The sequence below is a fragment of the Uloborus diversus genome, chromosome 9 (assembly GCF_026930045.1).
Source record: "Uloborus diversus isolate 005 chromosome 9, Udiv.v.3.1, whole genome shotgun sequence".
In the NCBI taxonomy this organism is placed as follows: domain Eukaryota; kingdom Metazoa; phylum Arthropoda; class Arachnida; order Araneae; family Uloboridae; genus Uloborus; species Uloborus diversus.
In genome coordinates this window covers 130,201,691-130,220,660 of record NC_072739.1, presented here as the reverse complement: position 1 = coordinate 130,220,660, position 18,970 = coordinate 130,201,691, and the positions used below count along the sequence as shown (strand labels likewise).

Below are 18,970 nucleotides of genomic sequence, written 5' to 3'. Positions count from 1 at the left end.
TTCAAAAGTTTCGTCATGAATCGTTGGCGAGTCTTGCTCTGAGTTTTATGATCAGCAAAACAGATAAATCATCCACATGCTGTTACTGAAGTTCGCGCTTTGAGAGACGAAACATTTACAGACGTGACTGGAGCACTTTACTATTTATCTCGAAGAAATGTTTATAACAAAGCATCTTAAGTAAAAGGACATTGTGATGATGAAATTTTAAACGGTTTCGTGGTTCGCACCATTTTTTTCTGTCATTTTTATTCCTGGCAGCGGTTCTTTGCTTGCTTTTTACCTTCTTCTAGAATTCCTAAATGATTTCTTCTGTATAATATTTCAAAATATATTTTAAAAAATTGCAATAGTGAAAATTTTCTACTTATAAAATTTGTGCTGGGTTGGATTAAGGCAAAGCACCCAAGTCCTGGAAACAGTTTGTGTCCCTCTCACAGGAAAATTAGTATATTTTCAATGTGTGTACTCAAAAATAACGAAATATCCACACTTATTGGTTTTAATAATAATAAAGAGACGAAGATAATAAATAAAAAATAAAACTTTCGTTAAAAATATTTTCAAATCAATTTTATAAAGGTAAATGTGAAAAATATTTTCCTAGATAACGGTGTGTACTTAATTTTGTTGCATTTGTTTTTGTTAATTATCTTTTCAAACTGTGTCTGTGTATGTGAAGCTTCTGTTCTCGATCCCCTCCTTCTCGTTGCGCGCTACATGCTGCATACATGGGTGATTCTCCAAAAACCTGACATTTTCCAATCACAAATATTTTTAAAATAGAAATGCTTCAAAAATCTGAAAAAAAATTATACTTACTCTTTGTTTGGAACTTATTAAGGGGAAAATGAAGGGAACTCACTTTAACTACGCTACACCCCTCAAAGCAGAGGTCAAATTTGCACACACCAGGAGAGTGACAAGCAGTAAGCTTCATCGATGGTTATCAAAAATAATTTGTAATAGAGAAATAACTGTAACCGAAACCAAAAAGGTCGTTATTGCATGACAAAGCTCAATCTATGTAAAACCTCTCTTAACGGACACTCCCTAATAACGAACATTACTTCGGGTTCCCGTCCCTTTATATACGTTTTTCCACATTATTCACCCTAAATATCTTACATTCAATAATATAGTATTGTAATATATATTATTGTAATATATACTTTACAATAATATAGACAGTTATTTTAACAAACAAAAAAAAAATCAGTTTTTCGACTAAAATTCTAAACCAGCAAATAAATAATATTTTTCTCATTAAGTTCTAGTTTTTGTTATTTCCAATTCTCTAGTTCAGAAAAATATTTACCTAATTCTGGAAAATATTGCTTTAATTTATCTAAGTCGGAAATTTGAAGCAAATTCATTTACCTATTCCATTAATATTAAAATTTAAAAAAAAAGAAATGTATAACCAATAAATCTTTTTTTGAAAGATTCGTCTGAACAAGAAAAAATAAATAAATAAAGAGAATTTCTCTACTGCTACATGTGTTTTATTTATCGTTTTCCAAATTCAGTTTTTTTTAAGTCATAAATAATGTTTTGGAAACAAATTCTATTGTCCTAAATGAATTACTTTATTAATAATAATAGAAGAGTGACTTTTTTTTTGTGCCAGAAGTATGGTTATTTGGGGCAGGAGAATGACATTTACTTTGTAATTTGCCTCTTGCATACGCCCAGTATTAAAAAAAGGTAACTAATGTTATTTTTCGATTCTAACCTCTTAATTTAACTACACACTATGAGTAAAATTATTAATTTTCTTTTATTCAACACAGAAATTTTGTCCAGGAGAATGAAAGCAAAAATGTTACATACCCATTTATGAACTTCAAAGTTTTAGTAAGAACAGCAGACAAATCATATGAACGTAATGCTCAAGGAGTCTAACAGAATGGTGATAATAAACTGTTGTAGCACAGCAAATCAAAAATTCCCTTTTTTAATCTATAATAATTGAACTCATTCCTAGGACAGGAGAATGACATGAAACCTGGGGACAAACTTTAAAATGATGTACCTTGTTTAAATAATTAAATTTATTTAAAGAGGTCATTTTGCACCTTAAGTATGCGTAATTTTATGCTACAATATAAATTTGCGGAATGGTGATAAAATATTTTTTTAAAAAATTCAATTACCTTTGAGAAACGAATGGGGACACGTCAAAAGAGTGACTTTCTGGCTATTCAAAAATATTTGTAGGAATAAATAAATGAGTTATTGTTTTAATAAGAACGGAATAATATTAGAATAGTTATTTCTAACTATTAAAAAAAAAGGAAAATCTAGGTCAAGCAATCCTTGTTTTAGGTTCCTCGGGCAGATTATTGTTAGGAGTTTGGAGAATCACCCACATATATTTTTTCATATAGAGTGTCGGCACCAGTAACAGACAAGGGTCCAGTAACAGACAGTCGTAAATTTAGATTTTAATAATAAGAATTTTAGGCGGGTAAAACCGACGTCGCTGTGGTCCTTGAATACGGTGCAACCATCTAGTGTTATCAGAGTGAATTTTATGAGCCAGATGGTATTTACAAGGTAGTGGTGGAAGGTTATAAACAACCACCTCGAGGTCTGCCAGTGCTTCATGTTCATTTGAATTTAATATGGTTTTAGATCTAAAACTAAAGAACTTTTTCATATTTTGAAGCGAAAAGGAGAATTCTGTTCATTACTCACCCCCATGGAAGGGGCCTGTGAAAGTCATTTGTGACGGGCCCCGGAATTTCTGTGCACGCCCCTGCCCCTAGGTAAGGCAGGGGTGCTCATCCCCCCCAAGTTCAATAGCGTAAATCCCCCCCCCCCCCCGATTATTCTCAACCCTCTTTCCCTTTTTTTATATTTAACTCTTTTTATATTTTATTAATTTTTTTCAATATTTTTTATTTAATTTACGTTTTTTATTTTTCATCATTTAATTTACTTTTTTTGTTATATTTACTTTTTTTATTTTTTTAAATTTAATTTACTTCTTTAATTTTTTTAAAAATTTATTTTAAATTTTTATTGTCATTATTATTTTATTTGAAAAGTTCTGTGCTACGGCAATTGCATACACACTCACACACAGACACACAAACTAAATAAATAAATGAAATAAAATATGAACAGAATAAAATAAAACATAATAAATAATTTAAATTAAAAATAAATCACTAAATAAATTTATATGAATAAAGTTAAAAAAAAAAAATCCCCCCGAAAAATTTTGATGGCTCAATTTGCGCCATAATACCCCCCCCCCCCCTGTGGGCACCCCGAGGTAAGGGATTAATTTTTCTATAGCTATGCACATGACACCAGGCAAAGCAAACACTTTGTCACCTAGCCCCCAAATGTCAAAACGATCAAAGATTTTCATAGACTAAAAACAAATACTACTGCTTCCATTCCAATGACAGGTCAGCGCGCTGTACAGCAGAGATGTTGGTAAGGGAAAGTGAAAACGACTGGTCGGAGTTATTAAACGTCTGGTTGCCAGGGGCAACGGGATCTGTCATTTTCCTTCCCTCCCAAAATGGACGCGCTGATCGTTGTCGCGACACAAATCAACGCCCTCAGCTCCGGCCAGAGGCAACGAACTTGTTGCTGCTGCTTTTCGACTTATCGGAACCAGAGCTTACCGTAAATGAGGAGGAAAACATAAGTAAAAAAAATAAAGTTTCCTTTTTTTTTAAATTATTTTTTTAATCAAGAACAAGAAGTTAATATTAACTTTTGCATTGGCCAGACCATCAGTGAATGAACTTTGTAAGCTCAGTTTCATTTTCAAAATTTTGTGACGTCGTTAAAAACATGTTTATTCATACATGTTTTTTTTTTTTTTAATTTGAATTTCAAGGGTTTTTACGATTTTTTGTGAGGTAGTTTTTTTTTTTTTGAATTCCGAACGACCAAAATTATTAATCTTATCCGAGAAGATGAGTTTCGAATTCTAAAAATTGTTGCACCTGCCGTACAACTTTGAATTTTTTTTGTGTTTGGTCGGATATTGTAAATCGCATTTTTGTCCTTCTAATATTTTCGAGCGATGGTTAAATGTGGCTGCTACTAGGAACATTGTACCAACCTGTACGCCAGTTCAGCACTTAACTGATTGGACGACGGTTGCAGAAATTCTCGTTTGTGGACATAGACTATTTTTAGAAAGTCAGAAACTCATATCGAGAAATATGCGTCGAAGAATATGTTTCGTTGAAAACGGAACCGGAAGTGAAGATCTAAGTCTCGGTTCTCAAAAAGATCATTTGCGGATGCAAATGTACTATTTTAGAAGATGTTAAGGGGGAAAATTCTATTGACATATTCTTTTGACGTAATGTCTTTTAGAATGACATTTGTGTTGGGAAATTTTTTACACCGTATACATTGTAGCACACGTTAGCTGACATTCATTTTATTTATGCTTTACTTTTCTGTCAGAATATTAACGATTTTATTTAAGAGAATACTGAAGATTCCGCTTATTGATTTACTTATACATTCAGTTGAATTCATTAGCAAAATGAATATAGTCACATAAAAATTTTCATTCGAGGACGTTACCAAGAAGAAACCACTGTAAACAGATTCGTTATTCGCAATTCAAATAAACTATAGGAGACGCTGTAGCTTGAGGCTAATTGTTGTGAAAGAGGTAAAACATAGAGCGACCCCCCCCCCCCCCGCCTTTTTTTTTCTTCAACCTGAATGAGGTGATGCATGCTAACTCAAAATTAACGATTTTGCGTTCAGTTAAAAAATGCCTAAAACATATACAAAAAAAGAAGCTTCTTCCATCTGATCAAAGTTTAAATTTGCAAGAAGCTGTTTGCGATTGAAAAAGAGAAAAAACTGAGGAACTAACAGAAAATCTGGCACACCAAAAGTTTAGAAGGGGTTAATTGTTTTTTTTTCCCACATTCTTAAAGAAGCAAAAAATCACCACACTGAACTGTTGAAAGGTTTAATTTTACTTTTTTGACTAGACATTTAAAAGTCCAAAATGTAAAACGTCTGAAAGGGGTTATAATTTCCCCAACTTATCATAGACAATGAGGTGTGTACTGCGTTGCAAGTTGATCCTGTAAAATAAAAAGTGGAAAATTGACGTTGTAAGCTTAAGAGCGGAGTGCAGCATTTGGAAGTCAAGTATACTAAAAAAAAAGAAACTGTGCGTCATAAATAATGAAATATACAAATTTAATAGCAGCAACTAATATGTGCCATTAAATGTAAATAAGAGCTGAGATAACAAATAACTCAATAGAGCATAGTCATTGCAGGACCTTGAGAATATATAAAAATGCAATTGTGGTTAGTATTCATCAGTTAGTTTTAGTTTCTTTCTTTTTTTTCCGTTAATATGTATAAGAAAAACTGCCAAAGCACATGATGGAAACTATTAAATACTAGCTGTACCCGCACAGCTTTGCTCGTAGTAGAAAATTAAAAGGTCATTTGGTTCGCCTGTACATTTAGAAATAATGGATGATGAATATATCGCCAATTTGCTATGTTCATTTGCTCGCCCATGGTCGCATATGATGGTTTGCTCGTTCACGTTATGGAAATTTTCTAGTTCACATTATGATAATTTGCGCGGTAAAATTTTCTTAAAACTGGAATAGAAAAGGAACAAAATCGAATTTTCGAAATATCGCTTCGAGGTGCTCACCCCTGTGCTACGAACTAATTCTGTGCCAAATTTCATGGAAATCGGCCGAACGATCTAGGCGCTATGCGCGTAAGAGACATCCAGAGACACAGACTTTCAACTTTATTATTAGTAAAGATTGTTAACTCAGGTGCTTTTTTTTCTAAGATAATGAATAAGAGTAAAAAAAAAAAAATTGAATTTTGACATCTTGAATTCAAATTATGTTTTTCGCAATCACGAGTGTGTGTATGTAGGCGTGTGTGTTTGTGTGTGTGGGGGGTATGTGTGTTGTGTGTAGGGGTATGTGTATGTAGGCATGTGTGTTTGTGTCTGTGTGCAGGCATAAGTGTGAGTAGATGTGTGTATAAATGTGTGTATGTGGGGGGGGGGGGGTGGTATGTGTATGAGTGTGTAGGCATATGTGTTTGTGTCTGTGTGCAGGCATGAATGTGTGGGTAGTTGTGTGTATGTGTGTGTATGTTTTTGTGTGTGTATGTGTAGGTGTCTGTATGTATGCATGAATGTGTGAGTAGTTGTGTGTATGTATGTGTGTATGTTTTTGCGTGTGTGTGTATGTGTAAGTGTCTGTATGTATGCGTGTGTGTATGTGTATGTGTATGTGTGTATGTGTTTGTGTGTGTATGTGTGCGTGTGTGTAGTTGTGTGTGTATGCGCGTGTGTGTAGGACATGGGTGCAACTTGGAGACGGCTTTCGCTATATGAGCAGCATCGTGAGGAGCCGGTCGACGGTGATGGCGCGGAGGGTAACGGTGAGAAAATAAAATGATAGGACATCAAAACAGTCAAGTGAGAACAATAAGCAATCGTGATTGCTCAAAAAAGCATTTTGAAGTAATACCAAGTCTATTCATAAAAGTGTTAGACAAATGGAATGCAAAGCACCGGCCCTCATGCGCTGTTCAGGGAGTGTTCGATTAGAACAGCACTTCCGGAGTCGAAGCATCAGGTCTGTACCTCAGAGCCGGACTGACGTAAGTCAAAAAACTGCAATTTTCCGGTTATTAGTGCATTGTATGTAGGAGCCTATTCCGCATTGAGTCATGCGAACGTAATTCTTTTAAAAAAAAAATCTTTTCAATGGGGTCGTTTCCAAAATTTTAAAAGTATTTATTTCTGAAAGAGCACGCTTTAAAACCATAGGATCTGACCATTTTTTAAATAATTTATTTAAGTTTAATGTTTTTAAAAAATTACTTAAATCGGTGCGCTTTCATTGTTTACACTTCTGTCGTGTGACATCACAAATGATGAAATGCCATTCAATGTTGCCAATCATAGAGCAAAATATTTAATTCGCATCTTTACTCACGTGTATTGGCAACGATATGGTTGATAGCAAGCGTAGAGCGCAATTTTAATTCGCTGCTTGATTATCATAACGTGGAAACTTAGTAGAAAGATGCGCCAAATTGCGTCATTTGCGACGTCATCAAGACTACGCCTTGTTTGAAAAATCGGACATTTGAAAAAATTAATTAAAAAATAACCGTTGGGAAAATTAAAGTATTTTCTGGGTCCATGTAATTTTTTTTTGCTCATTCTATCCAATTCAATGACTAAAAGTGGTACTTTTGACTGAAGGAAACAACCTCATTGTTTACCAGCGTTAAAAGAGCTCGAGTCCCTTCCTTTGCGTGCGCCAAAAAAAAAAAAAAAAAAAAAAAAAAAAAAAAAAAAAAAAAAAAAAAATTTCCTCTCTCCTGTAAAATTACCATAATGTGACTTACGTCCATCTGACTATGGGGCAATGAAATTAAATTTAAGGTTGTGAAAATTCAAATTGTTTTACATTCAAAAGTAGGCATAAAAATTGTTAACTAACACTAATGTGTCAATTGGTAACTGAAAGATAATTAAACAGAACGTGCTTGCAATGTCAAAAGAAAGGAATTTTGAAAAAAAAACCCGGATATTTACTATGCAATCTCTGGAAGGAAAAAGAAATGCCTAGCATGGCAGACTGCTATAATTAAAATAATATTAGAATCGGATTGTCTGCCGAATTCTGTTATCTTTCCACTGCTGCTTGTCTGGAATTCTTCCGGAAACAGAAAAGTTCTTTACACCTTCTATTAAAAGCACGAACTTAGATCGGAACTTCCTATTTTAGTGATAATTTATTATAATAACGCATCTTATGAAGATACGTAATTAGGAGATATCTTTCCATTGTTATACAGGACTACTGTGGCTGATGTATTTTTGGATCTATCTTTCGAACAGGCTGTGACATCTGTTCAAAACTTTTTTTAATGAACTGTTAAGCACTGTTTATTAGACGTTGTACTAATATTTTTTTTTTTTTTCAGAATGCGTCTTAAATCTGGAAGATAAAGATGGGCTGCGTCTTCTCCAGACCAGAGTACGACAACAATCCGAGGATTTTTGACGTAAGAATAACTAATATAAAACAAACGTTTCTTATTTTGACTATTCATTAGCGGTTGTTAAATATTTTTCCTTTTTTTCCCAAATAAATATCATTCATCTGTATGATATTTGTTTTCCACCAAAACATTGGAATTCCAAAATCGAAAGGTAAACAAACCTACTCGTTCAAGTGAATTGTCAAAATTCTAGTTACGTACTGTGTCATTAAATAGGATAAAAACCGTAGTTTGTACAGAGAAACCAATAGCAGATATCAAACCAACAGTGCGAAAGTCTTCTTTTATGCACTGATGAAGGGGCTTGCATTTGACAGCCCCGAAACAGCTGTTTGCTGAGTTTTTAACTCTATTTTAATACTTTATTTGTACTTTATACACGTTGTTGTCGTTTTACTCATTCCACAGTACAAAGATTTCGAGTGCTTTTTTTACAATTTTTTTACAAACACATCTCTGTAATCAATATGGAATGTCTTTTTATTCTCAGGCAACAAATTCTGCTATTCTTGTTCTGAAGATTCCTTTTTCAGGGTCTACTTCATGTTTTGAAATATTTTACTATTTACTCTTTTTACTCAGTCAAATGGTTTTAGGCCTAATACAAGCGTTTACAGAAATATTGGGGCCCTTCACAAATTACTTTTACGGCCCCCTCCATATTGTATACCCCTACGTCTCTACATATATTTCACCACTCATTTTAGAAATCTCGGGCCCCCTTCAGGCTCGGGCCCGGGCCAACAGGTGTCCCTCCTCCCTGTACACGCCTCTGCCAACTACACAAGAGGCAGTTAAATCAACTTTTCGATGATTTTGCTTGTCAACTAGTTGGCGTTTTCCGTTGTCCTTCACACGAGTTAACTTAGTGGAATCAACTTTTCTTCTAATAAGCAGAAATTCGAGCAGCTATTCCACAACGACGCTGTTTAAACTGAATCGAGGTGACACTACTAGTTTACTTATGGGCAAAGTGAACGCTTGGTAATGTCCCAATGAGTTGAATAAACTAACAAGTTGATTCAGCCTTGCGTGCCTAATGTGTGCCTACGTCAGGCAGGCCAGGTTGAACACTTAGAGCAGGAATCAGTAAATAGAGGGGTATAATCGTTGGCTAAGCAAAAGCCTGGGAAAAGGAGCTCGAGTCACGTGACTCAACAACGAATGGTTGACACGTTTTGCGTGAAACTAACGAAGGAAACCTGATTAGTTCCAATGCTTGTCCATAAATCTATCACGTGACTTGGGGGCTTTCCCTTACGAATGAAAGTCTTCACTGCCTCCATTTTATCTCTTCTCAATGTTTGAACCCTGTGCCTGCCTGACGTGCCTGACAGGGTCAGATTACCACACAGGCTGACTAGGCCTGGGCCTAGGGCCCCATCTTCTTAAAGGTCCCTAAATTACTTAAAGAATTATGCGTAGCATTACAGCTATATGAAAAATATATGTATTTTTTAAATAATATTAAAAAATTATGACTTATTGATTGTAAAAACTTCCTTATAGGATAATTTTTATTGATTCTGCCAATAACGAACTTACCTATCACAATTATAAGGGACCGCAAAGTGGATTCTTAAATATACATGATAAATGATTTATACATAGTTCTGAGATAGACAAAGAATCCTCCAAAGAGGCAATCAAAATGGGTCCCAAACCTGTAAATCATCCACTGCATTCCGCTAGAGAGTCCTCAGGAGGCCTCCAGATTATTGTGGGCCTAGGGCCTCTCTTTCAGTTAGTCGAGCCCTGATGCCTGACGAGTTAACTATCGTGTGAAGGATGCCAAGCGATTCCTTCACTGTTCTACCTGGTTACACATTCTGATAACGGCCCATTGGAAAGTTGACTGAACTAAGTTGCCTGGTGCGAAGGAGGCCTTGATTACTGCTTATGTGGACGTTTGCATGAAATGTTCTTAAGGAATTTTGTTCAGTCGTTAATATCGTTTTTTTTTTGCTCCTTAGGTGTGGAACGTTGATGGAGATGGTCGGCATTTGAAGCCGGGTTGGATTGAGGTTACAGATACGCAGCTTGTTCTGTACCAAAAAAGAAATATCATCGTACGGTGGCCGCTCTGTGGATTGAGAAGGTATGAATTGAGATTAATGAAATAAGTTAAGAAACGTTTCTCTTGTAACTACAATGAATAATTATTCCGCAAAAAATCAAACTTTGAAGAGCGACATTAGAAGAAAAACGGATCTCTTTTTTTTAATGCAAAAATTAGTTCTAAAAAAACCAGCAGTACAGAGCGCTTTTTCGCATAACATAAAACAACACGATATGAATCCATACCTAGTATCAACTAGATACACAAAAAAACCCGGTTCAATGGGCAACCGAACCCTTCTAGTAGGCGGGAAAGCGTCCGAAAAGCATAACATGAAAACAACTTTTTCCCGTGTCCAGATAGACCTTAGAGTCCCAGCCGGGTCTCTAAGGTCACATCAAACTCCATCCATATTCAGGAGCGTTTTTCCTTTACTAGAAAATCGCCCATCATGGTATGACGGGTGAAAATTGTTTCGACATTTGAACGAAGCAGTTGACTGTTTGGTGATAGTTTAATAGTTGAAATTTTAACCCTAACACCAGTGGTTTAACCTAAACTTCAGTAGATAGCGTTCATGGTTTTAGGATCTTCGTTTTCCTAAAATGAAAGTCTAACCAGTAAAACTGTTAAGTTACCAGATCGAGTTCAGCCTTGTCACCATAAAATGTTTCCCTGCATGTTAAACATTATCAAAACATATTATCAAATTATCATGCCATGGCGTGAGTTTCATTGTTGAAACAGGCGGGTTACTTCATCATCTGCTATTATTTATATGAGGATTGACCAGCGTGACTTGAGTGGTTTAATATGATTGCTTTATATTTAGGGTGTTGGGTACTGACAAAAGAGTCACAAACCTATTTTGAAAATATAAAAGATTTTTAAAAAATATACTTCATGTGTGTCAAATACATTATTCTTTAGCATTATCTGTGTATGAATATTTTTCTTTTCAGCAAAAATAATTTAGGCAGCAGAGGGTTAGGTTACTTAATTATAAGATTTGTCTTCTGATTTATTAACAATAAGATTAAAATGCATAATTAAGTATTTTTAGTAAGTATTATATGTAGGTAAATAAATATTGGGGGGAAAATTTGGGGGTTCTCAATTGTTTGTTAATATACGTTCTAAAAATTTCTTTCTTCAGAAAGCAATTTTTTTTTCATTACATTTGCTTTTGAATCTTCTGTCCATATTTGAACCGGTGTAAAAGTTACTCCCTCAAACCTTTGAGTGAAGTCAATTTTACCTGAAAGTATTTGATTTTAGCTTGAGTAAACTTGTTGCCTGCAAGGAAAACAGTCAATTAAGTTCGAATAATAACAGTTCAAATCCAATATTTTCATTTTATTTGATGTCCCGAGTAATAAAGATCAGGAGAAAGCCTTAGCCCTACTTTAATTCATGGTGTCATTTTTGTTTTTATGTTACTACAGTGAATCTTTTCAAAACATCTTACAAACCATAATTAACTTCAAGCGAAAAACAAATAATTGTTTTTAGACTGCTATTGTTATGACGTTCTTAATTACATCGAATTTTTATTTTACAAGTGTATGGAGTTAATTTAAATAAAGTAATGGTTTTACGAATAGTAATATACATTCTAATACCAATGAAAATTTAAAATTATTGTAATAGAAAAGCAGATAATATCTTTGAACCGAAAAGGGAAATAAAATATTACTACATATGATTCAATAGGTATGCTTCAGGTTATTACTAAGTATTAATCAAATAGATATTTTTTTTTAGATTGTAAAAATGTAGATCAAAGTGTTTTCGTTTCATTATTTTGGAAAACAATCGTCGTGTCTTCCAGTCAATGGAATCCTTTGGTTTTTACTTCGACGCATGAGCGAATCATTTGCAGTATTTTGTTTACTCAGATTCATAGCAACTATAACTCATTTACACATTCCAGCTGAATACTAATTTTTTTTTTTTCTTTCACAAGGTATGGTTTCGATTCTGAAGTCTTCTCGTTCGAATGTGGCCGAAGGTGCCCCACTGGTCCCGGAGTCTATGCTTTCAAGTGCCGTCGTGCTCAGGAACTCTTCACAATCCTCCAGGAAAGTATAAACAGCTGTCCAATCACTCCTCAAGGACCTTTAGAAGACCAGGTCAGCTTAGCTGAGAGGATCTCTCCTGGTGGACATTTGCCCTATCCCGCGCCAGTGGATTCATCCGGGTATTTGGAGCCAATACCGGCGACGCCTGTTGGAGTGCATGAATATACAGTGCAATATAACTTGCCTGTAGCTTCCAGAGCGAATGGCATCTCCAGAAATCCTACAGCCGGCTCTCCAGGTAGTTACGTGTGCATTCATTCAGGATTGGCCAATGGAGCAGCGAATGTTAACTCCCCAGAATGGCCTGGCATGTCGACGTCTACTTTGTCCACTTGCTGCAATACTCTCGGGTCTTGCGGTAGTAGATCCATTTCGCCCTCTGCCCATAATTACGTGAATAATGAGGTGGTAATGCAGAACTGTACGAACGGCATGTGCTTGACGCATCACCACCATGAATACATGAACGCCAACGTCGTTGATCATCAGCACAGATGCTGTTCGGTGCCAAGGTGTGGAGAGAACACCTACGTCAACAGCCCAATGGTTGCCTTGAGTCCAGGACACTTAACTCGAGATTGCTGTGGCACGCAGAATTGTGCGAACTGTGTGGACGTCAATACAAATTATGCCAAATTAGACGATCTCCTAAAACAGGAACAGTCCGCTAAGCGATATAAAGAACAGCAACACTTTTACATGAACGTCGAAACTGAAGCCATCGTCCATTCCGGCAGTTCCAGCAGCAAAGGCATGTCCGGGAGATCTTCGCCTTCTGAAGATCGCTTGTCGAAGAACTCACCCACCAGTCCAAAGGGTCAAACTGTTCCATCTCATCAGAATGATTCATCCGGCAAAGAGTCCCACTGCTACGAAAATCTAAGTTCGCCTTTAGCACCTGAGATGGCCAAGGACGAAGAGTCCAGAGGAGTTACGTATGCACTTCTGGATTTGCATTCCAGTAGCAGCAAACAGTGCAATGGCATAAACAGTACGACTGTCTTGTCACCAGTTTCAACTTCGAACAGTGTTCACTCGCCCGTGTGTTCGCCTGCGAGGACCCCAGAAAGCTACGCTCAAATTGACTTTGACAAGACGGTAGCTCTGTCCAATTCGGTGAATTCGTGCCCCTTCAATGACGATAGTATGAGAAAGACAAGGCACAATGCTGCGATTCCTTGCCATAGCATGTCCGCCTAGTCTTGTAAATAATAATCATGTACTTGAAACTCGAAATGTACTGCTTAGTTTTTTGCAGAAACTTTTCGCTGTTACATATTATTTTCGAACTGAAAGTCCATCATCGTGAAAATGCGTAAATATGTATATTTTAATCTAACTCGATCTAATCAGAATGCTTGATACATTCTTTGTATATACGGTCTGTGCTAGATCTCTAGCTAGGTACATGCATTTGTTAGGTTATCAATCAGTTGAACTTGGCGAATTCGAAGTGGAAAGGGTGCATAAGAATACGTATTTTTATTTTTATTTAACGTGTAATTTCATGAAATGTATCTGCATTTTGGATACCAATAATATCAGTTTCACAAAATGTGGTCATCAAGTTCCTTAATTATTTTTTGGTGCTATTTAAGTCTTACTCCCGAGCCCATCGAAGTTTTGAAAACTTCAGAGATCGAAATTACTAGAAAAGCGCCCGTTACGATATGACTGGTGAAAATTGCTTCCACATTTGAACGAAGCAATTGCCTGTTTGGTGATATTTTGATAGTTGAAATTTAAACCCAGTGGAATGACCTCCAGCGGATGAACCCTAAACTCCAATTGATAGCGTTCACTGTTGACCACTTTTTCGTTTCTTCATTCTCTTGAAAGGACAGTCTTACCAGTAAAACAGTGAAGTTACTGGATCCAGTTCAGCCTCGTCACAATAAAGCTTTTCCTTGCATGTCAAACATTGCCAAAACATATTATCAAATTATCATGCCGTGGCGCGAGTTTCATTGTTGATGACGTCAGGAGCGTTACTCGATCATTGGCTATTATGTATGTGAGGATGCTGCATTAAGAATTTTCATATAATTTAAAATTCATTTTAATTTATACTTGGGTATTACAAATGACATTGGTTGTCTTAGCTCCAAATGTAAAAGCATTGCGACAACCAAAAAATCTTTATGTCATTGGTTAATGTGATAACTATAACAGGGTACTGCATAATATTGGCTGCTATTGCATCTAACCAATAATATTAGTTTGCAGAAGTAATAAAGTTTACTTCTGCAACTTCGTAGACATATTTCTATCATCAATTAAATTCGGTCAAAATCTGACATTGATTGCTGGTGTTCCAAGGCTCAGGTGTTATAAATATCTTTTCAAACGATTCCCTATATCAGAAACTATATATAGCTCAAGTCTGAAAACCGTATTGCACAAAATTTCACTGGCATTATTATTGCTTTAAAAAAATAATAAGTTCTGCTTTCTCTCCAAAAAAGTTTTTTGAGAAAAAGGGGTAAATTTTAACACACAGTGGCTGGAGAAAACCAACTATATATATTTTTTTTGTGCTTGGTTTGATCATAGCACGTGTGATTGATTTCATTGATTTGTATGGAACCAGAAATTAAAATTCTAATAATTTCTTATCTTTGGTTTTTATCTCGTTAATCGGTCAAAGTTTTCACTTTATTCTCTATATCCTGAGCAATATCCAATATCCATAACAGTAAATTGAAAAGAAATGGCTGTCTAATATTTAATCAAAATGAGTTACTCGATGTTAATCTCAGGAACTGATTTTACTGCACTGGAGTTTCAATTTTGAAATTTAAATATTGAAAGTAAGACTTAAATAAGCAATTTAATCTTTTTCTTTATATTATTATCTTTACTAATAATAAAGCTCAATGTCTGGATATCTGTGACGCGCATAGCGCCTAGACCGTTTGCCCAATTTTTATGAAATTTGGCACAAAATTAGTTTGCAGCATGAGAGCGTGCACCTCAAAGCGATTTTTCGAAAATTCGATATTGCTCTTTTTCTATTCCAATTTAAAGAACATTTCACCAAGCAAATTATCCTAACACGTGCAAGTAAATTGCTTTAACATGGACGAGCAAATTATCATAACATGGAAAAGCAAATTACCGTAACATGGGCGAGCAAATAAACATAGCAAATTGGTGAGAAATTCATCATCCATTATTTATAAATATACAGGCGAACCAAATGACCTTTTTATTTTCTACTGCGGGCAAAGCCGTCTGGGTACCAACCAATAAAAAATAAAACTCCAAACTTTTCTAAAACTTAGAGTTAACAAAGTTCAACTGAAATTTTGATTTATCAATTTCATAAAGTATAATAGTGCATTATTTTGTACAGCAGTGAGCATTATGGATTATTTGTTAAATATCAATCACAATGGTGATTCACATGTGTGATTTAAATATTTTTAATTTAGAACTAACCAAGTTCAACTGTAATTTTATTTTATCGATTCCGTAAAGTATAATAGTGCATTATTTTGTACAGCAAGGAGCATTATGGATTTATTTGTTAAATATGAATCACAATGGTGATTCACATGTGTGATTTAATATTTTTAATTTGGAATGAACCAAGTTCAACTGTAATTTTGTTTTATCGATTATCGATTCCATAAAAAATTATAGTGCATTATTTTGTACAGCAGTGAGCATTATGGATTATTTGTTAAATATGAATCACAAAGGTGATTCACAAGTGTGATTTAAATATTTTTAATTTGGAATCAACCAAGTTCAACTGTAATTTTGTTTTATTGATTATCGATTCAATGAAGTATAATAGTGCATTATTTTGTACAGCAGTGAGCATTATGGATTATTTGTTAAATATGAATCACAATTGTGATTCACATGTGTGATTTAAATAATTTTAACTTGGAAATAACCAAGTTCAACTGTAATTTTATTTTATCGATTATCGATTCTGTAAAGTATAATAGTGCATTATTTTGTACAGCAGTACGAAGTATGAATTATTTGTTAGATATGAATCATAATGGTGATTCACATTTGTGATTAAACAATTTTTTTATTTGGAATTAACCAAGTTCAACTGTATTTACGATTTATCGATTCCATAAAATACAATTGGGCATTATTGTACAGCAGCAAGCATTATGGGTCATTTATTAAATATGAAGCATAATCGTGATTTACATGTATGTTTTAAATATTTTTAATTCGGAATTTCCAAGTTCAACTGTAATTTTTCTTTATTGATTCCATAAAGTACAATGGTATATTATTTTGTATAGCATTCAGCATTATGTATTACAGCCCAAATTCAAAAATAGAGAATACTTTTATTGTCTGAAGAAAAAACTCAATCAAACAAAATATAAGAGCAAAGAAAATACTTAAATGAACGTGCCTCCTTTCTTAGACTTTGAAGTGCACATAACATTTCATATTAACTTGATTAAAAATTAACTTAGACAGAATTATCCAAAAGTTGAAAGTGATGAAACTTTACATTGAGTCAAAAAATAAAATATTAAAATTAAAACGGGAAAATCATTTTCAAACGAAACAATATCAATATTTTGTCGCGTCATTTTTTGCAAGAATCACATCTTCAATCCTTTCAGATATAAATTCCACCAGCTGTTTACATTCAAGGCTACAGATACTGTTTCCATACCCTTTTCAATGTGGCAATGAGTTCAATTTTGTTACCGGGCCTTAGGTCTTAAACCTTTTTCTTTAGATTTAACGATGCCACAAATTTTCGATGGTATTCAGATTGGTCGAGTTGCTAAGATAGTTTAATACCGAAATCCCTTTTTCTGCTTAAAATCTACCAGTCGATTTAGAGATGTGACTCGAAGCGGAATCTTCCTGAAAGATAAATGTGTCTCTGCTGTGCGCCTCAGAAAAGAGTATCCCCTCTTGCAGTAATTCAGTTTATTTTGATAAACAGCGGAATTCACATATTGTTTTAAGATACATTATATAGTTCCAATCACTCTCACTCTCATGCATCCCCACACCATAAAGGATGTCTCGATTTAAGAGAACATCTTACACAAGATATTTCAAGCATTTCGCTTCTCTAATGCCAAACCTGAACACCTCTTTCTTCAACAGATATTACAAATAAATATTCATCACTGAATGAAGTATCTTCTTAGTCTTGTTGCACACAAATGAGCGTCTCTTTGCTCCAGGAGGGTTGGTCACGTATCTGCTTCATGCTCATCTTTGGTTTTACTTCGTGGACCCGCAATTGCAACTGCAGTTTATGCAATCGTCCAAGTGTAGTTGGCTTGGACTCGATAGCTACAGATTCTTTCCAACACTTATGGATGTAAGAGGCAGTTTTAAAACGATTATTTTAGACGATTTACTTTAATTTGAGTTCATCTCTATCAGTTGTTGCAAGCTTCTACCTCATTTATTTCGGTTAATTTTTTAATTGGCCGGACCATCGATATTCTTTTGAAATCTCCAAGAACGTAGATAGTAAATAGCTCTTTTAACCCAAGATTAACTTTATTTTCTAACTTTAAAGTTGATACAATAAACAACTTCCTTGTTTCCGATTTTATCACGTTCAGAACCCATTTCCAGCAAAAGAATAACGTAACATTTTCCGGACATCAAGCTTTATACTTGTCGCAACCTACGCAGTTAACAGGTATGCAAATACTTTCGCTACTTTTCAAATTCTCATTAAATGAATTGATTACTCTATTTTTTTGACTCATGTAAAAAATCCACAGAATTTTCAAATGTATTAATTACTCTGAAATTGTTAAAATAATATCTTTAAAGTTGTTAAATTTGCTTTACCCAATCATAAATAACATGTTTTACTTTGTTTAATTAGCATACATTCATTTCATCCGACTAACTGACAAGTTTTGTTTAAGCAGTTCTGATATTCTACTTTTTTTTAAATTTGGGTTGTATTTGTTAAATATGAATCATAACGGTGATTTTTCGTGGGTGATTTAAACGTTTTTTACGCTGTAGATCATTTTACGAAGTCTTTTTAACACTGATGAAAACTTCATCTAGATGTAAATTATTCTGATAGAAATAGTCTAATTTAAAAAGAACTCAACAGAATTCTGTCTTTAAATTGATATTTATTTTGTGATAAATATGCAGTACTTGCAGTACTATATGTAATTTGAAGACTGTATTACCTTACTTACTGAGATATCACTAATGAACTTTATTTTTGGATACGATTAATTTCCAATTTATGCTCAATTTTTTCATCTTTTATTGTCCTTAAACAACAAGTTCAAGTGATAAACAACTGGTATAGGATCGAGAAAATATGTTAATAAGTAAAAGAATTTAAATATAAGGGAAAGCGTTGTACCTTGGAACAGTTTGAAAAGAAGTATTTTTAGTTGAGTAAAGATCACAGTAGAAAGGTGAGCAATATCTTATTGTGTACCACTTGTAAGAATTTTTGAACACTTAAAAACTATGAATATTTTATTATGGAGTAATAAATCATTTTTTACACCCTTGCAAAGTATCAGTAGGCTCAATACCATGCAGTACGATCTTGCAGGGTGTTGTAAGTTAGTACTAAATGAAAAATAAACAAAATATAGCTAATAAATCTTATTTTATGTCTATATAAAGTACAAAACATTATACAAAAATCATATCTGTATATCATTCTTCATATCTGTAATGTAAAAACAAAATCTTTAGGAAACTGAACTTCTATAAATATTTCATAGAGCTTCTTTTCAAGTAACATTGCTAACGCTACTTAAGG

General features: G+C 34.3%; 1 protein-coding gene across 1 annotated transcript; it reads left to right on the top strand.

The window, feature by feature from the left end:
• Nucleotides 1-8,016: 8,016 nt before the first annotated feature.
• On the top strand, nt 8,017-13,407 carry LOC129230489 (fibroblast growth factor receptor substrate 3-like). Its single transcript, XM_054864891.1, has 3 exons — nt 8,017-8,070; nt 10,041-10,165; nt 12,093-13,407. Exons 1-3 carry the CDS (start codon nt 8,017-8,019, stop codon nt 13,405-13,407), a joined length of 1,494 nt encoding a protein of 497 aa, XP_054720866.1.
• The last annotated feature ends 5,563 nt before the right edge of the window (nt 13,408-18,970 follow it).

What these genes read in the sequence shown, in the direction of transcription:
- LOC129230489 (XM_054864891.1), top strand. Translation starts at nt 8,017, where the DNA reads ATGGGCTGCGTCTTCTCCAGACCAGAGTACGACAACAATCCGAGGATT. An exon ending in ACAATCCGAGGATTTTTGAC is followed by an intron (nt 8,071 to 10,040) that starts GTAAGAATAACT and finishes TTTGCTCCTTAG; the next exon opens with GTGTGGAACGTTGATGGAGA. An exon ending in CCGCTCTGTGGATTGAGAAG is followed by an intron (nt 10,166 to 12,092) that starts GTATGAATTGAG and finishes TTCTTTCACAAG; the next exon opens with GTATGGTTTCGATTCTGAAG.